The sequence below is a fragment of the Epinephelus lanceolatus genome, chromosome 14 (assembly GCF_041903045.1).
Source record: "Epinephelus lanceolatus isolate andai-2023 chromosome 14, ASM4190304v1, whole genome shotgun sequence".
NCBI lineage: Eukaryota > Metazoa > Chordata > Actinopteri > Perciformes > Serranidae > Epinephelus > Epinephelus lanceolatus.
Window position 1 is genome coordinate 40,409,137 of NC_135747.1, and position 25,063 is coordinate 40,434,199.

At 42.0% G+C, this 25,063-nt stretch overlaps 1 protein-coding gene across 1 annotated transcript; it reads left to right on the forward strand.

Moving 5' to 3' along the window:
• On the forward strand, positions 1–20,145 carry frzb (frizzled related protein). Its single transcript, XM_033618191.2, has 8 exons — positions 1–357; positions 10,783–11,031; positions 13,065–13,100; positions 13,366–13,425; positions 13,798–13,863; positions 15,499–15,703; positions 16,090–16,153; positions 17,315–20,145. The coding sequence occupies exons 1-8, from the start codon at positions 153–155 to the stop codon at positions 17,372–17,374; spliced, it is 945 nt and encodes a 314-aa protein (XP_033474082.1). The 5' UTR covers positions 1–152; the 3' UTR covers positions 17,375–20,145.
• The last annotated feature ends 4,918 nt before the right edge of the window (positions 20,146–25,063 follow it).

Here is a 25,063-nt window from a genome sequence, read left to right on the forward strand (position 1 = left end):
CCCGCAGACCGGACAGCAGCAGCAGCAGCAGCAGCAGCAGCAAAGCTCCAATCAGCAGGAAAATCACGTCCTTCTTTGGATTTAACTATCCGTGAGTGACCGACACTTCACCGGAGCACCGACAGTGTCCCCTCTGTGAAACGACCACCGTCATGCTGTCCCCGGGACTCTCCGTGTCTCTGCTGGCCGTGTCCTGCGCACTGTGGCCGGCTGCGGTCCGGGCAGCGTCCTGTGAGTCGGTGCGGATCCCGCTGTGCCGGTCCATGCCGTGGAACATGACCAAGATGCCAAACCACCTCCACCACAGCACGCAGGACAACGCGGTGCTGGCCATCGAGCAGTTTGAAGGGCTGCTGGGTGAGTTACACTAATTACTGATTACACCCACAATTAATTCTTTAATGGACCCAGGGCTTAATTAACTGACGGAGTGGCTCCTGTGCAGACACACAAAGTTCAGCTCACACTTTTTACACTTTATCACAGTTCATGTTGTCATTTTATTTTATATTTATGTATTTACCAGTTCTCCTCTGGGCACAGTGTTTAGCACGAAGTTCATATTACACTTTTACAGGATCTTTTTGGTCAAACAATTTACATTTATTTATTTATTCATGTAGGTTTTTTAGTCATTTATTGTTTTTGTTTTTGTTTTGTTTTTGCTGGCAAATTGTCTTTTTAAATCGTTAAATTAATTACATATTTGTGATTTTTTAAAAAGAAAAAAATGCTTAATACGGGAATTTTATGTTTAAAAAAAAGTCGTGACTCGTGACCAATTAAAGGTCTTATTATTATTTTGGGGCTGAAATAATTAATTGATTAATTTATTATTCAGTTAATGAGAAAATGAATTATCATCAAAAATTTATGTATTTTTATTTTTAATTTTATTTTTTGCAAAAAAGACAACACCTCAGGCTTCAGCCTCTCATTTGTGAATATTTGTATTTTTATTTTATTTTTTTGGAAAAAAAAAGTTTTTTTTAAAATTTGAAATTATTGGAAATTATGATGAGCATATGTAATATTTTTTAATAATTTGAACAAATGAATTGACTACACACAAAAATACTAATGCAGATTCTTGGATAATAAAGGTAATCTTCAGGTGCAGCCCTAAATTATTTTAAGAACTAATTAAATTAACCTAAACAGTAGAGTGATTAGGACAAAGACCAGCTACTGATGATATTTTTTTTTTTTTTTTAAATTCAAAACTTTGATGAACATAATCATAAAAAAATATATTTTATGGTAAGAAGACTTCAAAGTGGTTTCAGAGGGTAAAGATAATAAAGTTCTCACTAACTAATGGACAAATTAAATAGTTTAATTGGCAGCTGTCACTGTCGCACAGCCTCTGAAATATCATCATCATCCAGATTTAATGAGCTGAAGACACAAATCAATAAAATAAAATCGGCACATTATGAAAATAGATTTTTTGGGGTTTTGTATTTTTTTCTTTTTTTTCAAAAAACACCAAATATTCTCAGGTCCAGCTTCCTAGTGTGAGGGTTTGTTTTTCTGCATTTATTTATTTATTTATTTATTTTATTTGTCTTTAGGAAACTGTGACGGCAGTTCTGACAATTAACTAACAACTAATCAACTAAACAATTAATTTACAGCACAGCCGGCAGATTACAGCAGCAATCCTACCTTTTATGTCTGTGTTTCTTTAGATTAAAAGAGAAAAAAGGGTGAAAGACTTAAATGTAAAGGGGGAAGGAAAGGAAGAAAAAAAAAAGAAGAGACGGGACGGAAAGCAGCCGAGACAGATGTAGCTTTAATACAGGTCAGTTAGAATATGAGAGAAAAGTTAGTTCACTTTTCCCAACTGACAAAAAGAGTGCTGACTCATGGTGAGTTTTTACGCTCCCTGTGCAACACTGATGTAGTGTTGCTACACCACAGCTGAGTGTTCGTAGTTCAACAGACTTATATTAAACACAGAGGCAGTGTTTTCCTTCCTAATATCGAACAGTAACTCTGTCTTTGTTTCACCTGTAACCACACCCACCAGTGATGTACACCTGTACATCTCTGAGATGAGACGTTAACCACCAGAAGTCAGTAAAAGCAAGATTTTTTTAGGGGTGTAAAGTTACACTTTACGTGAGGAATTCCCACCAAATTGGATGACAAAACACGCGAGAAGTTTCTTGGGAAAAGACGCAAGAATACATCTGAGACAGGAGTTCTGTCCTCTAAAAATGGATGTCCGCAAAAAGCTACATCCTAAGTTGTTTGTTTGCTGATTTGCAGTGCAAAACCAAGACAGAAAAAAAACTCCTGCCAATATGTCCCTGGCCTCGTATCTTGTGCTCTCATTGGCTTTACGTCGTTGCTGCTGTCAGTGCTGGTCAAAGCAAACTTCAGATAGGCTCACATATTTTTATTATCTGCATGTGTATGCAACACATCGGCACATCTCTCCGACTGTGTCTTGAAAATTCACACACCTCTCATCTCATCTGTGGCTTTTGTCGACGATCTCCAAGAGCTGTTAGTGAGTGGAAGATCAGGGTTAAAATTGTGTTGTGTAAACTTGACTTATGTCTGCAGAACCTCTCAACATCACAGCAGTGTGTGCCAGGGCTGCCCCGTAATAGTCGACCGAACGTCAGTTGACCAGAAAAGTTATTAGTGGGTAAGATTTATTATTGCTCAACTGCTTAGTCGCAGAACAAACAAGTGAAACTCTTTTGAGCTGCGTCTTGTCAAAATAAATCCAAACCTATACGACTGGACCATGTGTGACTTTAATTTGAAAGGACAGACACAGGAAGTGTCCATGCTCAGCAGTCAGACAGGAGTCAGGTTAATTTCCAGGGCTGGTACCTGCGGTTATTCCACAGGCTAATTAATAACATGTCGGGCAGGAAATCCAAAGTGTGGGATCATTTTGAGAAGGTGAAGGACGAACCCAAGGTGATATGTAAACTCATCTTCATTGGTCGACTACAAACATGACGTATCATCTGAAACATGGAAGTAGCTACATGCCCATTAGCCCACAGCGTCATTAACAGGCGGCTCGCTCAGTGTGTGACGTGCACTTGGAGATAAAATATAGGCCTATATTAATGAAGGTTCATTAGTGCGGTTTTGTATTTCTCTGTAATGTAGCACAGTGTTAACAATGTTACTGATACTATTCTTTCTCACACCTTCAACTCAAACCACCAAAATATATCATTTAATCTTTACAATCATATCAGAAACATGCAGATGACTTGTCGACTAATGGACCGTAATGATGACTAGTGGTCGACTAGGATAATCCTTAGTCGGGGGGGCGCAGCCCTAGTGTGTGCTCAGTGGTACGTTTGAGGCAGAATCTCAGAGATATATATCTGAAAACCTGGACAAATAAAGCCAAAGCTATATATATTTATTTGGTTTGGGGTAAACTGAACTGTCACTTGACATGGAAGCTGCTCTGGCTTCTTCTTTCCTCTCCTGTTTAACATCTACAGGAGGAATGAAAGCGTTTGCAAAGCTGAATCTGGTCTGAACTCCTCTGACTGAGCAACAGGAAACCTTAAACCAATAGTTCACTCAGAGATCATGGAAACATTTTTGTGGAAACCATCATTCTGATTGAGTTTACTCAAGATGGAAAAAAAAACTTGGCTCCTGTAGGAGCAGTCAGTGATAAAGCAGCCGAATGTTGAAGAGTTGGTCAGAGTTACAGCCCTCTGTTGGTTTCTGGTTTGACTCGAGACGCTCAGGCCACATATCTCTGCTGTGCAGCTCCTGGAAGAACATCGCACTCACTCAATTTAGTTAGAGGAAGAATGTTGAAAGTACAGAGCTCTGGTTGAAATTCGGAGTAATGGACGTCGCCTGGACTAAACCAGAATCCCAGTAGTCTATCTCAGATGATTGAGTATCTGCAAAGTTATTAATGGGCTCATAATGTAGGACTCAGGTTGAATACTGGGAGATGAGATCCTGGGAATTAATGAGTTTTTCTCTCTTCAAATGAAGCCAGGATAAATCACACACACACAACGTAAATTATTGTTTTGAAGGGGCTTTATCGTCTTCACAATTTACTGTTTCTTATCTGTGAAATAAAAGTAAATAAAAGCTGTTTCCTCTGAGGGAAATGGTTTCAGCTTAGAAAAGTAAACAGAAGGTCTGCATCACCACAACATGCGGTTTCTGGGAAGGTGCACGTCAGGCCACAGCGTAGGCCAGGGGTCGGCAACTATTACGATTTCTGACAAAAAATGATTCCCAAAAAAAAAAAAATCTGTCTGGAGCTGCAAAACATAAGTGAGCTTTATATGAAGGTAGCTCAGCGTTCATTAATATGTTTTACCACCAGGTGGCGACTCTGCAGTGGCTCTGTATGATTATTCAGTACTTTAACTTTGCATCGTTAAAAGCAAACAAACTTGTCCACACCCTATTAAATACTCTGTTTCCTCCAAGACTTTTCCTTTTTTGGATTTAGAATCCATAGCTAGCCTAGCGAGGGAGACTCAAGATGATTTATTGCCATTGAGGTTTGGCAAAATTTAGAGGAAAAGGTGCTCGGCCATAGATGTGTGACAAACATTTCAGTTGACTAAATGGTAAAACATTTTTCTTATTCAGTGTATAGGCTACACATTTTAACACATTTTTGCAGCTGGAGAATGGTTGCGGGTCCATTCTGAACGGACAGCAAGTGTGTCAAGTTTGTAAAAAAAAAAAAAAAAAACAACTTTATTTTGAAATATAGAGAATTTCCAGCATAGAGTTTTAATTTGAAGTGCCGTTTCCTGCTGTAGAGTGAGTGACTAACAAACAGCTACTTGACAGAGGCAGCAAACTAGCTTGACGACGTGGCCAAACACAAGTAGGACGCTGAATACATTAAAATGTTTGGACCTTAAACTAATGATAAAGGAGAAATCTGGATGCTGTGGCTCGACCAGTTGGGAACCACTGGTGTAGGGTACACTGTAGGTATGGTGTCGATTCGATGCTTGAGTGGGACTCCCGCATAAAGCAGACGGCAGAGTGGCATTCAACAGTGTTGCTCTGCTTGATAAATAAATGTGTTGGAACAATTCTTCTGTTCCTGAAACCAGTGACATTACTGGTAGCTGTGTTTCCTCCTCATTACTGACGCAGAAATAACCTCAGGACATGATAAAAACCATCATACGCTTCTATAGAAGCACCTGGACGTCAAACTGATGAATGAATGTTGAAAATTTAAAATGTTTTTTTGTACAACTGCTTCATAACCTAATAAATATAGAAAGAATAACATCAGAAATTTTATTATTAGCCATTCTTTTTTATTTCAACAGGAATTTTTTTAATCACGGGAAACATTTAACCCTAACCCTTTACTCAGCGAACAGCAGAGCTGACAACTATCACTGTGTCAATATCATACCTTCACACTTCTTCATGCCTTCATCATCTTTTATCACGCCTCCTCCTCATCATCATCATCCTCCTCTTCCTGAAGTCCTCTCTCCATCACTTTTATCTTGGCCTTACCTTTTTAAGGTTTAAGGTTCGGCCCTCTGTGATCGCCACAGTCCTCACACACACACACACACACACACACACAGAGTTATTTAATATAAAGAATGTGTGTCAGTGATTTCAAAGCTCCCCTCAGACCTTAAACTGCCTGTTTTGGGCAACTCAGCTGTTGAAGAAGAAAATGTCATCAGAACTGAAAAAGAAGTGATGGATGAAACTCTCAAAATAGGACAGAGGCTGGGGAAAAAATGCTGTAAGTCCTGACCAGAACTTTGGGAGGCTACATCTTATAAAATAAGTCTTACCCTTGGCAAACAGCTATTATTTCAGACTGTGGTCAGGTGCAGTGTTGGTGTGTTGCTATTTTGATGCAGCAGAAAGTGATTGAGCATTAAAAAGAAAACCTGATCCAAGTCGAAAAGCACAGGATTTTCTTGAACTCTAAAGGGCACATTATTATGATAGTAAGATGCGCCTGCATAGGCAGGTTCACAACATGCATCCGCTCTGCTTGTTACACACATAGGGATGAGTAGATGTGTTTCAGGTGGATGAAGTAATACATCATTCATTAGAAAAATATTAATGATGTTCTGTGAACACAGCAGAGATCAGAGCAGAGCTGCAGAGCTGCTGTCTGACTCCACATCAAGGAGTCAGCAGGTTGTGTCAGAGTCATCTCAAAATATGCCTGGAAACGTCCATCATGGAGGAGAAGCTCCTGGACCAACTGGTGGTACTCCCCATGATCCAGCCTCTTTTTCTTCTTGTTCTTTTTTCTGTTTCCGTTGAAAGTTTAGTTCTATTCCCTCTGTCAAGTTTAAAATGCAAATACCGGTGTGCCAGGTGCAGCCACACCTGAGTTTTAAAGGTAATGGGAGATGACACTCTTGAGTGACTGAATTTATGTTACGCCCAAAACACACCAACGATTAATTAAGGGACTAAAAACAACCCCTTTTGCCTCTTGCATCTTACTTTGCGCCCAGATAATGCACCATTTAAAGAGGCAACAGATAGGATTCGGGTTTTTTTAGCTTGGCGCCACCTAGCGTCAGCAGTGTTGCTCGCACTGTCGCAAAAACCAAATTGAGCGTGGGGATCAGAGATAATCAATAAAATGTAGGCTGTAAAGCCACCAGTATACCTCTATGTATATGTAGAATAAGAAGGTGTGTGGACACTCTACTAAATAAATGAGTAAAGAGACCGAGCAACAATTATCAGATTTCAAGATCAAGATCAGATCTGAAGAAAAAACAAATAGTAATGCAAATAATTATAGCAGAATGCACAGTACCAGTACAAACAACAGTAGACACGTAAGGGATAATGTATAGTGAGCCGGTCACAGTTGAAAAATAACTCCGCTGCACGTCGGGGTTCCATTCCCCTGTCGGGAGTTATTCTATACATTATCCTGCTTAGAACATGGCTTACTACTAAAAGATTCAAACGTTACAACTGGCATCAATATTATTAAACTGCTGGCAGAGTGTGTTGACAGAGGAGAGGCGTTCACCAGACAAACGGGAGCGGAGGAGAGGATTTCACTCCACTTCTCCCGGTCGGAGACGCTGGGTGCCCAGTAGCTGTGGTGGCGGCGGTGGCGGCGGCGGCTGGGGGGTGGGGGTAATCACTGTCCAAGGGCTGCCGTAGAATGGCAACCAGGATGTCAGCCGACCAACACTCGCTACTCGCTCCCTGGTTGCGGCGATTTGCGATGCTGGCCAGCTAGGAATGAACTAGCAGCCAGTACAGTACAGTCCTCTCTGGTCTAGCTAACATTTAGCCGTGTTACTTACTGATCCATTAGAAAGAAAGCTAGCTGGACATGGGTTTTGAAGCCTCTTTGGTCACGGAGCTCCCTCCATCTCTTGAACGCCTGACTGAGGTTTACTCTTGTTTTTCCTCTTCTTTTATCACTCTCCTTTTTGCTCTTCTTTGCCTCCTCACACAGAGGAGCTCCTTTTCATTTGCTAGGCCGTTTTTCACTTGTCTCCAAACTTTGTCCATCTGCTATCGTGCTCCTGACTCAACTATCTCATGCCCCGGCCAGTTCCTCCCAGCTCCAGTCCCTGATTGGCTGACCGACCAGTTTGGCAATACATGACGCGTTTCCTGATTTTTTTCCGCGAAAATTCGTCCCCGGTGGCAGAAGCTTATTGCAAAGATTGCAAAGCCATTAAGTAACCTATGTAAACGCTGATAGTCTGATTTTACTGTGTATACTACCCTGTGCAACCCACATTATTTTCATAATGATATATATAGGCAAAAATGCTGTCTGTTGCTTCTTTAACCAGCAACAGTTGAGTTGGACATGCCCTAAATGTACCATGAGTGTCATCATACCAGTCTGGATTGAACATGTGGACTCACATCAGGAGTTTATCAGGTTAAAGTTAAATTCTATACATAGGGTTGTGTTCGTGTTGTTCTTTTGTTCTCTTCTGTTGAGTTGAGGTTGTTTTACTGTCTGAATGTTCAGTATGAAAGAGGCTCAGTCCGTCCAGCTGCAGCGCTGCCAAACTTTTGTTTTACAGTTCACCTCAGTCCAAAGGTAATAAAACAAACTCAGACCGATGCTGCTGGTCTTTAGATACAAACTGGCCTGAATATTAAAGTTCAGCTAAATCATAAAAAACATTTTCTCCCTTCCTCTGACCACGGAGACACTTTTGGTCTAAACTGTCCATGTGTTGAGATTTCTGCCTCTGCACCGTTTAGTTTGTGCCACCAAACTGTGAATAGGTGAGTTTTGTAGACTGGAACTGGTGACCTTTTTCTTTTTTTCCAGTTCTTTGTGTCGCTCTTCCGACAGAAACTTTTCTTCTGTACACACCAGCTGATACTGAACCTCTGTGTGTTTCTGATAAGTTGAGCTCATGACGCTGCGCTGCAAACCTGCACGCTCTGTACATACACTATCTCCATCTGTAAACTATATACTGTAAGTCTCCAGTTTCACTTTATCTTGATATCTCTGTTTGTAGGAAGTCAATATTACACACTTCCTGTATTCGAACTCTGAGCTGATTCACTGCGATCAGTAAATCAGTTCAAGCTGTTACCACGTTGATATTCCTTTAAAACCAGGATATAAAGCTGATGTAGGTTTGTGGCGTGACCATTAGACTGTATATCTCTGGATGTGACAGCATCCAGGCTCCAGTATGTTCTAACAGAAGGGTTTGTCCGATAATAAACAGCACCTGACACCCAATTCTGCTGACTGTCATCACTTTTTGCTGCCTGCTGTCATGAGAGCTGCTTCCCTCCATACACACATCACACCTTCAGAGGTTACCCGTAAGGCCACTGCCCTTAAAGGGGAAAAAGGGTGAGCCGGTAACACTAATCATGAATATAATGTCCAGCAGCACCCAAACTGATTTGATTTAGTTCATTCAAACTCCAGTTCCTTTGTGCAGGTGTGAACACAGCAATCACACTCAAAACAACCAGACTGAGACCTTCTTGAAGAGGTGGTCTCAGTCCGGTTACAAATGAACTCTGGTGCGGTTGGTTTGTGGTGAGAAGGTGTTCCGACCTGGATGTGAAGCAACTGCAGTCACATGACACATTGTTTGGGTTAAACATGAGCATGTTACAGTCCTGGAGGATTATTAATGTGCACCTCCTCCTGTACTGCCTTAATATGCACATTCAGCACATCCAATGCATCAAAACATTGTTTTCTAGTTGGAGCCGCGCCTCGTTTTCAAACTGTATGGTTTGACTAAAATGAACAATGACAGCAATATAGTCCACGATGAGCAGCGCTAAAATCAACCTGCGTAGTTGTCCCTCCATTGTGACATTAGAAAGTGTCACATTTATCTTGCAAGTGTACTCTTCTTCAACGTTTGCTTTACTTCCTGGATTTTTCCCACATGGAAATTCTGACCAATCAAAAGCAGCTTTCTCACACAAGGCATTTGATCTGGTCCTCTTGTAAATGCTGCCGTGAAAACCCCCACCCAATCTAGGCAATTATACAACTCTGGAACAACATGAGTCCCTGATTCAGACCAGAGAAGACGACTCTAGGGCTGACAGCACTCTGAAATATCTCTAAAACTATCAGATGGATTGTCATGGAATTTTGAGCTGACATTCATGATCCTCAGAGGATGAATCCTGCTGACTTTGTTGATGTCACAGGACCAGGATGCCTAAATATAGCCTCACAGAGCTTCTAGCTTGGCTGTAAAAGCTTGTTTGTTGTCTCACTACCTGTCCATGACTTTAGATTTCAATATTTGTATCCTGTTCCAGAATCAGATGTTAAACCATTTTCTTTATTCATTGTTGTATTCATTTTTTATTTAGTTATTTAGTTAATTAAACTAAATCTGATTCTTAATCCGTTGTGGGTTTCTTTTAATAAAAGGTCCGACACACCTCTCTGTGGACACATTGCATGTCATGAAGATATTTAAATTGCAGCTACAGTATTCACATGAACTCTGCAGTGAGTCAGCTGGTTATCTAACTGTACCAACCTCATCGCATGATGGGAAAGTTTGTGGCTGCAGTCATCAGCATTCTCTGCTGAGCCTCGAGCTTTGTGGCAAAGACCCATGTTTAAATATCCTTTACTGTAAAGGAGAATCAAATGTAAAGGCATGTGGACAACCTCATTAACTGCCAAGATATTTCGTGATGCGTCTGTCTTCAATAAATACATTTAGGAATTGGCTGAGGTCGCAGCTCAGCTGTGGTCGGAGGAATGGAGAGGGAAAGTGGAAAGGCAATGAGCTTTAACCAGAAAAATGTCCTAATGAAAGACCTGCAGGCCAAAAACCAGGAAGCCGTTTCAGGTCACAAGTTCAAAGTATTTCTGTGCCTCCATTGTGAAGCTGTGCAGCCAAACCTCAGTTCTGCTCTGCAGTAAAAACACTGAGTCCTCCTCTGCCCAGTGCTGAACTCTTTCTGGTCCCATCCTGTGTGAAATGTACAGCAGGGTGGCAGTCAGAACAAGTTCTGTGTGGTTAGCCAGATGTCCCTGAACGCACCGTCCCTTAACTGATGTAAGAGCAGGGAGTCCTCTCTTAAATGTCAGTCGACCGCTGCCATGGGAAACATCCACCCAGAGGCCTGAAGCACAGACAGTGTTTCCCCAAATACATCCAAAAATGGAAAAGGAAAAATACTGTAGTTTATAATCCTGACACAGAAAGTATTTAAAAGTGCTTTAAAGCCACTTCGACTGACAAACATTACCAAATATGTCCTCACCCTGCTGGTAACACACCTATCTGTGTCTTTCAGGTACTGGCTGCAGTCCAGATCTGCTCTTCTTCCTGTGCGCCATGTACGCTCCCATCTGCACCATCGACTTCCAGCATGAGCCCATCAAACCGTGCAAGGCGGTGTGTGAGAGGGCGAAGCACGGCTGTGAGCCGGTGATGAAGCGTTACAACCACAGCTGGCCCGACAGCCTGGCCTGCAGCGAGCTGCCGCTGTACGACCGTGGAGTCTGCATCTCACCTGAGGCTATTGTTAAGGCAGAGGGACCAGGTAGTGTTACGTTTATCATTCATATTATCATCGTCATTTTTATATTTCACTCATTCTTGAGAATTTGCAAAAAAAAAAAAAAACTTATTTATTTAAGGTTTTTGATTTTTACTTTTCAGTTATGCTGGGATTTTTATATATATATATATATACATATATATATATATATATATATATATTTAATTTTTAATGTTTTTTTTCAGATTATTTTTATTTTTTTAAAAGATTTTAAAATCTCAAAGTCTTGACTATTAAGCCATATAAAGTGCCAACCTCCCAGTTTTTTTTTCTTGAATAGCATGCATGATGGATGTCAGAGGTAAGATCTGAGGGAGTCGATAAAAAGTTATATATTTATTAATTTCACCGCAGTTATAGTTTAGTAGTTACATTTTTTTTTCAAAGTTGCTAAGAGTGTGCTCAATGCTTAACAAAATTTTTAAACCATAATTCTTATACAGTTTGGATGTAGGGGGGCTACAGAGTTGACATGTTGTGGTTGAGACCGACTGGATATTAATATTACTTAATAAATTTATCTAAAACGTCTTAATGTGGAGCCAGCTTCTGAACAAAAAATATTTGACTCTCCGCACTGAAAAACTCGGACCATCAGGAAGCACTTTTCCCTGCCTAACTGAGCCCTATCGGTGTTTTCTATCATGTTTCTGCTCTCAGCAGTTTGTTTCTGCTCCCTCTCGAACAGATAGCGTGAGTCATTTCCCCTCTGACTTCACTCCCACTGACTTTCTCAAAGAGCTCCTTGATACAGGCAGCCCACTAGTTTTACACTCAATAAAACCCTCACTGTCCTCTGCTTCTTTAAACAGGCCCTGGACCAGCAAGTCCTGAAAAAAAACTCATCTCAATCCCCTTGACCTCCATAACGATACACCCGCGTATCTCCGCGCGGCCCCGGCTCGGCTCGGCTCGGCTCAGCAGGGTTTGGGGATTTTCCCTCGGTATGAGTTGTTGATTTGCTGAGGTTCAGCCAGGGTGGATCGCTCAGTGGACGGTCTTCAGGCTGAGAGTTGCTGCTCAGAAGTTTGTCTCTGGGTGGAACAGAAATCTGAAGCAGCCACAGAGAGTTTACCTGTTTGTCTCCTTCACTTGCATTCGGAGACGCTGTGACACAGAGTGCACTGCCAGAAGTAAAGCTCTGCAGACACAAAATCAAACCAAATGGAAAGTAATCTTTCACCTGGTGAGGACAGGTCAAGACTCTGCATATCTGATGCTGAAAACACAAGCAGCAGTGGCGAAGTGTGGCCTGCCGCAAGCTGCATTGTCTAAAGCTGCTGAGGCTGCTCCGAGCTCAACAAGCTGCAGCCGTTTGAATCTGCGGTGAAGTGTGGCCAAACTAAAAGTTGGGGATATTCAAACTTGTGGCAGCAAATTGCAGCCAGAGGAAACCCGCAGCCAATCAGTGAACAGAGTTCGGGGACATCTTACGAAGAATTTCTTCCTGCCTGAAACTCAAAAACACAAAAAACACCTCCAAGCTACAGAAAAATTTAATGATAGCGTCCAAAATTAGCACTCGTCACTCGCTAAATGCCAGTAAAAATCTACGTTAGCACACAAAATAAATGATGTCGTTTTCTTTTTTCTTTTCTTTTGCACTGAGATTGGTTTGCATTTTTTTTTCAGTTTGTGTGCCACTAGCTAAAAGTTCATTCTTGACCCTACCCTTTAAAGATAACTCATTCCGTCGATTGCATTCAAAATATACAGTTTGAGGTCGCTACCCAAAGCTCATGACTGTCTGTGAGGATTGAAATGTAATATCAAATTCACCACAGCAGTCTTTAGATCTTGCATCTTAACCAAGTATGCAGACACTTAAACTCCTCTACCCTTAAGATGATGTCTAACAACAGCTACACTTTCATATTGTAGCTGCAACGGCCACATCAGCCTCTAAAGGACGTTAAGACGGGAAGGGAACTTGCCAAAACCACAAGGTGGTTTCATATTTGTTCTTCTGTGTACATGATTTCTGACACTGACGGTGTCTCTCTGCATTTCTGTAGATCCATACTACCAGGACCCAGCCAGGTGTAACCCAGGTGAGGCTGACCTTCGGCCATCTCTCTGACCAAGCTGGTTTCCTAAGAGTTAGCTGGTTCGCTGCTTGATTAGGTATCAGGTTGATCAGGTTGGATGCAAAACTAACAAACCACCTCAGAATCTCCACGACTGACAGGGGAACAATGCACTTCATCAGTTCTGCTCCAGGAAATCATGTTTTTCTCACCAACATGCTGATGTGCATCTGAACACAGTCTAGAAACCAGTTTAACCAGTTTACTTTCTGGGTTTATCCTCTGACAGAATCCAGTCCAGACTTTCCAATGGACTCCAACAACCTCCACTGCAGAGGACCAAACAGAGGTAACCTGTCTGTTTACCTGTGTCTAACACAAGTGTAAAAATGACAAGTTGTGCTTTTCGATACCTCAGGAACACTCCATTGTTAAAGGGAATTAAATACAATGTTAAGGTATAGTGCTGTTTTTTTAATCCTCGCACATCCAACCAACAATAATACAACAGCAATGTTGTAAGTTAAAGTTAGCAGGAAAGCTTGCAAGTCTTAAACATGGGAGGCTTTCCCATCTCTGGCATTTGTCACATATGATGTGAGCGCAAAGTCCCAAATCCAATCTGGAACTTTTAAGGAGGGGGAACCTGAACACATTTTATTTCTGATGTACTTCTAAAATGATTTGATCACCCTCTTTGTGTTTGCGTCTGTGTCTGTAGATCGCTGCAGGTGTAAGACGGTCAAAATGACTTTGAAGACCTACCTGAGGAACAACTACAACTATGGTGAGTCATCTGGGACATATTCAAGTTTTCACAAATATGAGACACAAGTTCATTGTACTTTATTCAGTTGTATATCGCAACACCTGCTGACGATTTGTCAGCTATCTTTATACGAGATGATCTAATCATGTTATTGATCTGAGCATTGAATCCATCCCTTAATGATTAAGTGTTTCCATTCCTGCTAATCCCACTGAGAATCAAAAGTCAGTCTGCAGCTCTGAGATCTCAGCAGTGTTCAGGTTTTTAGGGTTTATATCATATTGTTTGTTGTAATAAGACAAATATATATAAGACAAATCACTAGAAACCTCACATGTATGTGTTTATGAGTAGGGATGTAATTTGTCAGGCAGCCTGCTCAAATCAGGTTGTTGGTACTTTTCCAAATCAACCCTTTAAGGTTTTAAAGTGAGAATGTGGTCCGAACATCAGACAGCCAATCGTCATGTGAGATAAACATCAAAGTCTAAATGCACATTACTTCACTTCAAAAAACTGCCGTATTGAAAATCTTTTAAGTATCACGAAACTCTTCAGCGGATTCTTTCTCTCTGACTTGTTTTTCTCCTTCATGTCGAGGGAAAGATTTTGGTGCCGAGGCCGTTTGGTTACTTAGATTAAATTAGACATACTAAAGCTAAAAGCCCAGAAAGGCTTTTCCAGATGATTTGGCAAATCCAGCAGCAGAGATTTCCATGTGGAATTCTGGAGCTCACTAATGCCTCTGGCCACAGAATCCATTTGGGGAAGATTTTCAGATTTTTTTTTCCAGCCATCATTAAAAACAAGAGCTCACTTTCAAAATATTCAGATATAATTAAGGCAGAGGAGTTCAGTGAAGCATGGTGGCACGTCATGGTGGTCTCTATAATCTGACTGCTGGCGCTCTCGCTATGCTAATTAACACTGGTTTTGCTGTTGAATCCAACCTGCTGGACCACACTGTTACTGGCTGTGCAGGTTTCTCCTCCATGTTTGCAGCTTCCACCTCTTTTGGTTTCGCACTGCCGCATTGATGCTGTCTTTATTCTCATGCAATATGCTAATTCGTTGATCTGTTGCTCTTGAAGCTTCTGTTGTGCTCTCCTCACCACCTGTTTCAAGTCATTAAGGGAGCATTTTCTGAGAAAAACAATAAAGGTTTACCTGGTTCCAACTGTAAACTTGATGTTGTGACCACAACAGAAGGCCCGCCTCTAAAATCATCCGATGGACAATGGGAAAAAAAGTGGAGATGACGTGGGGCACTTTTCCACTCCAAAGTTTTTCTAACTTGAGGAGTTCAGAGCACTTCGGCAAAAACGCCAGGCGTCTTGAGCGCAGACCGTGAGGCATGTAGCAAAACAGCAAGCGAAAAGCTTCATTCTCATTAAAAACAATTACAAAAAGCTGCCTCCAGCTGCTGAAACACTTTCTGTGTGATCGGGGCCTACCTCTTCAAGAAGGTCTCCATCTGGTTGTTTTGGTGCGTACCCGAGTATGCACACCTGCCCTAATGAACCGCACTTAGGCTGCAAATAAACTTTAGTTGGATTGAACCGAACCAAACAGGGCAGGTGTGAAAGCACTGAATCGTATGAGTGAGATTTCAAGTCCAGTGTGTCCACGTATGCTGATGACTCTCTCTTTTAGTGATCAGGGCGAGAGTGAGGGAGGTGAGGAACCGCGGCCTGGAGCCCACAGCGGTGGTGGAGGTGAAGGAAGTGCTCAAGTCTTCTCTGGTCAACATTCCCAAGGAGACGCATACACTCTACTACTCTTCCTCCTGCCTGTGTCCTCCTCTGTCTCCCGGGGAGGAGTTCCTCATTATGGGCTATGAGAACGAGGAGACGTCCAGGTATGAGTATGGAGTTATAACAGATTGTAAAAGTATTGTTACTGACATCAGATTTCCTCCAGGAAACTGGTCCAGCTAGTCAATAAGATCTTCAAACTTGAGCTCAATGCAGGCTCTTCTGGGTAAAGCAGGTCTCCAGTTGGTGGTTATCCAGCTCACTGATCCAGCTGTTTGTCCCTTCTTTTTCCAACTTGTAAAAACTCAGATGGTTTAGTCTTTTCCTGACATTGTGAAATGTTATGATTAATTGTAGCACCCCTACTTGTTTCTTTGAATTCTACTAAGCCTGATATTATGTTTCATAAAATTACTGCTGGGCTCACCTCTACTGTAAAAAGAATTCAGTGTGACTGTGAATAAACCTCACGCTGTGTTTGTGGTTGCAGGTTGCTGCTGATCGACGGCTCCATTGCTCAGAAGTGGAGGGACAAATTGGGCAAGAAGGTCAAGGTGAGATTCAGATCCTTTTTAATCCAAAACACAGTGGTACTGATGGTTTCAGAGCAGCGTCTCCTCTGAATTTCTATATAAACACACCTGCAGCAGCACAGGTGGAGGCTTTGTAAGTTAACTGTGCTACTGCAGCCTGGTGGACATTCTTAATGTAAGTTCGACTGGAAGTTTGATACACTGGAAGGAGTTAGTTTTGCAGTAAACATTGTTCAGTTGTCTACTGTTAACAGCTTCCTAAAATGTATAACCGAGTCATGGAGCTAACATTAGCTTAATTACCTAGCTACATGTAGCAAGAAATGAGAGGTTGTTTTTGTCTACCTCTGTCTGAAATTCACCCATAGCTTAAAAATTGGCAGTCATCGTTGCATACATGCACAAAATATTCTGGTTGTTGCTCTTATTGTGAAAAGACAACATTCTATAAAAGATGAAGCTGTTAACATGGCTAATGACAATAAATATTCCATTAACACACCAGTTTACATACAGCAGTTCATACTCCAATTAACGTGCCCTGACATATCATTTATCACATAAAAAGTTGAACACTTGGAACCACTTGTCTAGGAGCACCAATGGACGTCAAGTGGGGTTGTGCATTGAAAATAATAAGGGCAGATTTTTTGACACGCAACGTTCACCCCTCATGTGTTTTGGCCTTCAGTTTGTACTGGCTAGCATTAAATTCTTGTGCACTCGTGTCCTTTCGTTGACTCTGAATAAAATGTGCTTCTCTTTTAGCCCTTTTTCCCACAAATGAACTCTGTTCAGGACTCTTAGAACGTTGGTGCTGTCGAAGGAACCAGGCCACATTTCCATCAGTTTCCACATTATTGTAGAGTATGATACACCCACTGATGTTGTCACGGTTCACACTTTAGATGAAGAAAAACCTAATTTTCAGGTTCTAAACCAGTTTATTTTTGGTCAAAATCAGGTGCGGGAACCAGAACAGAACTGTTTCTATGTTGGTAAAAAAAGGTGTACTTTAGTGTGAAAACACCTTCAAAGTAACTCACACTTGTTTATTAACATCTGAGGATACAGAGGCTGAAATCCTGATAAAAACCATAGCAACAGACCTCATCAGGAACATGAGTAATTGTGTGCAGTGACCGATCATTCATTTCACTTCCTGTCTGTCTTTCTGTGCAGAGATGGGATGACGTCCTGCAGGGGAAAGGCCAAGCAACTCAGCGCCGGAGTCGCCACTGAGATCTGACTGTGTGTGTGGTGTGTGTGTGTGTGATCGTGTGGATGACCGTGTGCGTGTGTGTGACTGTGTGGATGATTGTGTGTGTATGTGTGTGTAGATATTGCACTATCACAGGCTGTTGTAGCTGAATGTAGTTCATCTCTACATCTGTCAGACTGTCTGTTCGCAGTCTGAGTTTTGTCTTTTATTTTCTTTGCACAAACATTATTTAGTGTGCGTTTTAGTGTGTGTGTGTGTGTTTGTGAGCGTGTGCATGTGTGCGTGTGTTTGTATGTATGCGTGTGTGTGTGTGTGTGTGTGTGTGTGTGTGTGTGTATACACCTAAAGCACTCAATGAAGACAAGAGAGGGGGTGGAGCTTCAAAGCTGTAGTACTAAACCCTACGCACAGCCATGCAGTATGTACATGACACTTTGTTTGAAAAAGAAAAATTCTTTTAAGTGGCGGCCATGTTGGCGCCACGGCTCCTCTCCATGGTCACATTTCGTAATAATCCTGGATGTTGGCCACGTTACCACGGTGATGTGATGGAGGACATTTAAAGCCATTTGGACTTGGACATTTTGGACTGTGATAGACGTGTAGCCACGACCTAAACTTTACTGAACTCTGCAGAAAAGGAAAGAATGATATTCACGCTGTGTTCAGACAGCAACAAGAGCGACTCAAGCAACGGCAACTAAGGCAACCAGGGCAACATGAGCAATATCAGCTGCTCCCCTCTTCACTATGGTTGGATCCAGCGCCTCCTCTGGTCTCGATGTGACACCACAACATAAAACGACAAATGTTCATGTTCAGAACTGCTGAGCAGGATATCTACGATCAGTGGCCACTTTATTAGGTACACCTGTACAATCTAATGCAATTCACTCCAACAGCTCAACCATGAACTCGACCTTCACGAAATTCATGTTTAGTTTTTGTTGATAATGTATAGATTCAATTATATGTTTATTAATGAGGTCACAGTTAAAGGTTGTGTTGTACTGGATTAGTCCTACGTTATATGAGAGGTGAATATAACACACCATCGCTAACTATGACCTCAGTGCTCGCCAACATTATATGCATCATAGAAGTAAACCTTATGACAGAACAGGTGGATTACATTGCATTACACTGTCCAGACACATGTAGATGTAGATGACTATTCTGACGGAAGAGTGTTGAGTGTGTCTCTGGATGTTTTTTGGGTTTGGATCAACTATTAAGTTGGTCAGTTTCAAAAGGCATGAATTCCTGCAGCTGCTCTGTGGGTTGGACTTCTTTTAAATTCTGTGTAGCACAACGCATTAATAAGAGAGCCGTCTTTAAATGAAATTGATCACAAAATGGAAATTAAAGCAAGAAAAAAATTAAATGTGACATGGAAACTATGGAACACACATTGGTCAATTTATTAACAAATTTGAAATTCCATTTTTAAATTCAATTATTTCTGTGTTTTACCATTTATGGACAAAATAAGAAAAATAATTACTGACAAATTTAAAATTTTAATCATCTTCTGGATGTGTATTTTATTAATTCAGGATGGCACACTACATATTTATACACATACAGTTTTAAGATTGTCTTTGTTGATGTTGCCACTAAAGGTTTATCAAGCTGTCATTAAACTCTCCACCATCTTTAGTCTCATTATGAATGGTTCATCAGAAATTTCAATCACAATTGAGTTTTTGCTATTCACTTATATCAGTTGTCATCTTTTACTTCTTTGGTTAGGTCTGGTTGATTAGGTCATGTGGCAAGCGTTTTTTAAATCAGTACTGATGCACACTACTTGTTGTTTCACTGATGTGATACATTTCCTTTTGGATACTGGGGGGTATTTTAAGGGCTTTTCTCACAGCATACATTTTGATTTGTCATCGTAGGAAAAGCACAGGTGTAGCTAATGCTGCATTTCCACTGCGTGATATGGCACGGCTCTACTCAACTTGTCTCGCTCTTTTGGGGTTTTTTATCAGCAAAACTTGTGGATAGTACCCAGTACTTCTTTGGTACCACCTCATCGAGATTCCAAGCAAGCTGCGCTGATACTAAAAGTTGGAGTTAAAATAAAGCAGACCACTGATTGCTCAGAGAGAATCATGCGTCACGGGACATCCTGCACAAACCTGCTATTTTCAAATAGCCAATGATGGAAGAAACTTTGACCCATGCTTACAAACATTTTGGAGACAGGAAATTGGCGACACAGATGGTGAGGTGGAGCCCTGATTGTAGAAAATGTTGAATCATTTTTGGCGCCCACGACTTTGGCTTTTGTTCGTACGTACATTTTTAGTATGGATCATACGCATTGTTTTACAAATAAGATCCCTGGTACCGAAAGTGAGACGAGTCGAGCTGAACCATGAGGTGGAAATGAGGCATTAATACTATTAACAATAGCTCTGTTATGGTCAAGTGTTCCAGTAAGTTATGGCAGTGTGACCGTGAGCATGGACGACACCAGGATACACTGAAGCAGCTGAATGGAATTCAAACCCATCACCTGAGCTTTTCCGACTGTGACCTGTCAAAATGTCTGCTGTGAAAGTGGCTCGTCCTTCCTCCCAGAGCAGACCTGCTGTCTGAACACAGCCTCTGATGATAAACAGTGCTCTCTGTCATTATCACACAGTAAAGTCTGTCCATGTAAACACACTAACACCCAGTACTACACTTCTTTTATCAGTAAACTATACTAACACTCCGATATTTTGAACTCTGGACTCTTCACAGCAGTTTGAACCATTAAACATGATTTTAGACAACATGGTCAAAGTTGAAGTGTGTTTTTGTCTGGAAGGTCTCACTGTGTTTAACTTCCTTTGACACTAGACTGCAGCTGTCAACTATACCTGGAGGCTGGAGCCAGTCCTAGCAGAGATAGTGCGAGAGGTCAGGGTAGACCTGGACACATTACGAGTCAGTCCCATGGCTGACAAACAGAGACAGATGAACCTTCACAATCACATTCCACTACCTTTACCACTCGACTCAATTCATAAATAGTGCAGCATGACCTCAAAGTGTCAACCTGGCCTCCAAATTCCCCAGATCCCAATCTGAATGAGCATCTGTGGCACGTGCCATTAACCCACCTCACAACCCACTGGACTAACTGGATCTGCCGCCAACACACTGGTACCAGACACCGCAGGACACTCCCAGAGATCCTGTGTCCATGCCTCGACAGGTCAGAGCCAAGTCCGATCCAAGGAGGCCCCACCTTGGATTAGGGGTACATCTGGGGTAACGGCACATCACAAGAATCCTTGAGCAGATTGGGACCTGAGAAATTTAGAAGCCAGGTCGACACCTTGAGCTTTTTGTCACGCTCCTCAGGCCATTTATAAACAGTTTTTGTAGTGTGGCATGCTGCTTTTGTCCACTGCCACTGGGGAGTACTACTTGATCTGCAACGGTGTTTGAGTTGGAACAAAATAATCAAAGTTATTCACTTCACCTGTCAGTGGTTTGAATGATTTGGCTGATCGGTGTGTGTGCAGATATGTTCGATCACTGACGAGGGGCATTTGAACAGTGATGCAGTTGCTTAGCTTAGCAAAAGAGGCAACACATGACGACTCCAAAACTTTGAACTGAACAAAACAAAACTGTTTGAATCAGAATTCATCATTTCCACCTTCACCACAAAATACAGGGGAAACAACGGAGGTTTCCAAGTCAGCAGTAACACAAACAAGCCAGGCTTCATCTGCCTACTGCTGGCCTTATGTTATCTTATAATTAAAAACTTGATTAGACACAGGTATTTAGTTTTGATTTATCTATTTGTATTGTTATTATTTATAGATCATTATTGGCTGTAAGTGTTAGAGTTTCAGCTTTGCCTCTCCCTTGTGTTTGTCTCTGTGTTTGCTGGGCATGGCCTCCTGCCAATCCTCCTGAGTGCCAGCAGCTGCTGAGCCTGCACACCTGAATCACATCCACAAGCAATCCACTGCAGTATAAACCCCGGCTCAAACATCCAGTCCGCTTAGTCTCCTCTACGATACAGACATCTAGGTCAGCTTCAAGTTTTTTCACACACTGTCTTTTTGTACTTTTGGACATCAAGTCACAGTGTCCTGTGTCTCAGGTTCACCACACCAGCTTCAAGCATAACCCACCACATCTAGCCTTGTTCTTGTCTTGTGCCTCCAGATTTGGACTGTTCAATCCTGCTTCACCATTCCCTGCCAACCTCAGCCATTATTTCACTCAATCCTTCAGCTCCACTTCTTCAAACTACAATAAACTGCCTTTAACCATTCCCCGTTTCCTGGTTGTGTTTGCATTTTGGGTCCAAAGTTGAACTGCCACAACAGTGAGCTTGTATAGAAATGGTACGCACCCTCAGGTTTTTGCGTCAGGACTAACAAAGTTTATTTTTTCATCCATCCCACAACCACATCAGCTTTGTGTAAATGATCCACTGCTGAGTTTAAGTCCTTCTTAGTTCTTAGTAACAACTTGATATTTTCCAGTTGGTGATGTACTAACTTGGTTGCAAAGAAACATCTGTGGCATCATCCAATCAAAATGAGAAGTCACTGTAGCATCAAAAGTTGTGGTATATCTTCCAAAAGACTGTTAGGTACACTTGTTCAACTGCTCATTAACGCAAATAGCTAATCAGCCAATCACGTGGCAGCAACTCATTGTATTCAAGCACGTAGACATGGTGAAGACGACCTGCTCAAGTGGCATGGTTGTTGGTGCCAGACAGGCTGGTCTGAGTATTTACTGGGATTTTCAGCACAACCATCTCTAGGGTTTACAGAGGATGGTCCCAAAAAGAGAAAATATCCAGTGAGCCAAAATGCCTTGTTGATGCCAGAGGTCAGAGGAGAATGGCCAGACTGGTTCAAGATGATAGAAAGGCAACAGGAAGTCAAATAAGCACTGGTTCCAACCAAGGTGTGCAGAAGAGCATCTCTGAAGCAACAACACCTTGTCCAACCTTGAAGCAGATGGGCTACAGCAGCAGAAGACCACACCAGGTGCCACTCCTGTCAGCTAACAACAGGAAACTGAGGCTACAATTCACACGGGTTTTCTCACCAAAACTGGACAATAGAAGATTGGAAAAACCACATTCAGATGGAAGCATGGATCCATCCTGCCTTGTATCAACGCTTCAGGCTGCTGCTGCTGGTGGTGTAATGGTGTGGGGGAGATTTTCTTAGTACCAACTGAGCATGGTTTAAACACCACAGCCTACCTGAGTATTGTTGCTGAGCGTGTCCATCCCTTTATGACCACAGTGTACCCATCTTCTGATGGCTACTTCCAGCAGGATAACGCACCATGTCACAAAGCTCACATCATCTCAAACATGACGATGACTTCACTGTACTCCAATGGCCTCCACAGTCACCAGATCTCAGTCCAATAGAGCACCTTTGGGATGTGCTGGAACGGGAGATTCTCATCATGGATCAACTGTGTGATGTCATCATGTCAATATGGACCAACATCTCTGAGGAATGTTTCCAGCACCTTGTTGAATCTGTGGCACCAAGAATTAAGGCAGTTCTGAAGACAAAGGGGTCCATTAACACCATAATTAAACAGCATTTTATCAAGTGTCTGGTCACACATGTCAATCATAGTCCAAACAACCTTCAATCTAAACAGGAGATATTTTAGCAAACTAACGTCCACTTTGTAGGTCGGTTCAGTTTGCTCTGCGACAGTTAACCCCGGCACTTACTGGGTAAACAGCACACCTCCATGTGGTGCGACCCATTTCAATTTAGTGGTGCATAAACCTCCACTTTAGGAGCAGGCTAAGTCTGAACCTTTGAGGAGCTGGTGCAAAAACTTGATGTAAAATAAATCTAAAATTAGTCTGAAACTGACCTGCAAAATACAGATGGAGTATCAAGCTAAAAGAGGAGAGGAGTTGAACCTTTAGACCTTCAGTGTTTCTCCCTGATGGGAGTAAAGTTTGTTTAACAAAACAGAGCAGCAGCATGAAACACAGCCAGTATGTGTGTGTTGGTATGTTCAGAGTGTGTGTGTAGGCGTGCTTCCAGTAGTTCCTGCCTACTAATTTCCAGCAGTGTTTTCTCAGCTGCAGTTTCCATGAGAGAGAAGAGAAAATGTTTTCATGGATTTACTGCTATTACACCTCCTTATCCTCCTCCGCTCTCTTCCTCTCCACTCCTCTCCTCTCTCCTCTCCTCCATGTTGACTTCAGCTGACGGCCTGACTGAAAACACACCTGGTGTTGGTATAAGGTGTAGTCTGTTCCTCCGGCCTGAGTGGCTCTATTCATGTCCCTGAGTGCTGACACAGCAAACAGTCGCACACAGAATATTTTCATACTGACTGACCTCGCTGAAAGCAGTTAAAGCTGCATGAAGTGATTTTTCAACACTAGAGGGCAGAAAGCGGACAAAAACAAACAGCTGGAAGCCTCGATATAATTCATCAACTCATCAAGTTCTCAACGCTCAGACATTAACAAAAATAAATAAATTAGCAGAAGGACGTTTGTCCTATTGCAGTCCACTTTGTGTCTAATAGGGGTCAATCCAGTATTTGCTTGAGCTATAGTTTGGACGTGGATTCAATGATGCTTTGACCTGTTTCACTGGCATTGTAGCTACACTTATGTCAAAACTTCACTGGTGTTCTGGCCCTGGTTTGGACTAATATTGTCTCATATTTTATCCCTGGTTTAGTCCAGTATTCAGTGGTGTTTAAGCCGTAGTACAACATTTGTCTTTAGCCCTGGTTTAGTCCAATATTTGGTGGTGTTTGAACCCTTATTTTAGTACAATATTTGGTGGTGTTTTAGCCCTGGTTTGGTCCAATATTTGTTGGTGCTTTAGCCCTGGTTCGGTCCAGTATGGGGTCATGTTTTAGTCATGGTTTGGTCCAATATTTTGAGGCATTTTAGCTCCAAATTGATCCAGTATTTGTTGGTGTGTTAGCCCTGGTTTGGTCCAGTATTTCGTGGTGTATTAGCCCTGGTTTGGTCCAGTATTGGGTCATGTTTTAGTCATGGTTTGGTCCAATATTTTGAGGCATTTTAGCCCCAAATTGATCCAGTATTTGGTGGTGTATTATCCCTGGTTTGGTCCAATATTTAGTGGTTTTATTCTTATTTTAGTCCAATATTCAGTGATGTTTTATCCCTGGTTTGGTCCAGTATTTGGTGGTGTATTAGCCCTGGTTTCGTCCAATATTCTGTGGTGTGTTAGCCCTGGTTTGGTCCAGTATTTGGTGATGTCTTAGCCCTGGTTTGGTCCAATATTCTGTGGTGTTTTAGCCCTGGTTTGGTCCAGTATTTGTTGGTGTATTAGCCCTGGTTTGGTCCAATATTCTGTGGTGTTTTAGCCCTGGTTTGGTCCAGTATTTGTTGGTGTATTAGCCCTGGTTTGGTCCAATATTCTGTGGTGTATTAGCCCTGGTTTGGTCCAGTATTTGGTGGTGTCTTAGCCCTGGTTTGGTCCAGTATTTGGTGGTGTCTTAGCCCTGGTTTGGTCCAGTATTCTGTGGTGTGTTAGACCTGGTTTGGTCCAGTATTTGGTGGTGTATTAGCCCTGGCTTGGTCCAGTATTTGTTGGTGTATTAGCCCTGGTTTGGTCCAATATTCTGTGGTGTATTAGCCCTGGTTTGGTCCAGTATTTGGTGGTGTATTAGCCCTGGTTTGGTCCAGTATTTGGTGGTGTCTT

Bases quoted from the DNA above. Each gene is read 5' to 3' on its own strand.
- frzb (XM_033618191.2), top strand. From the start codon at position 153: ATGCTGTCCCCGGGACTCTCCGTGTCTCTGCTGGCCGTGTCCTGCGCA. The intron at 358-10,782 runs GTGAGTTACACT...TGTGTCTTTCAG, and splicing joins GCAGTTTGAAGGGCTGCTGG to GTACTGGCTGCAGTCCAGAT. The intron at 13,864-15,498 runs GTGAGTCATCTG...TCTCTCTTTTAG, and splicing joins GAGGAACAACTACAACTATG to TGATCAGGGCGAGAGTGAGG.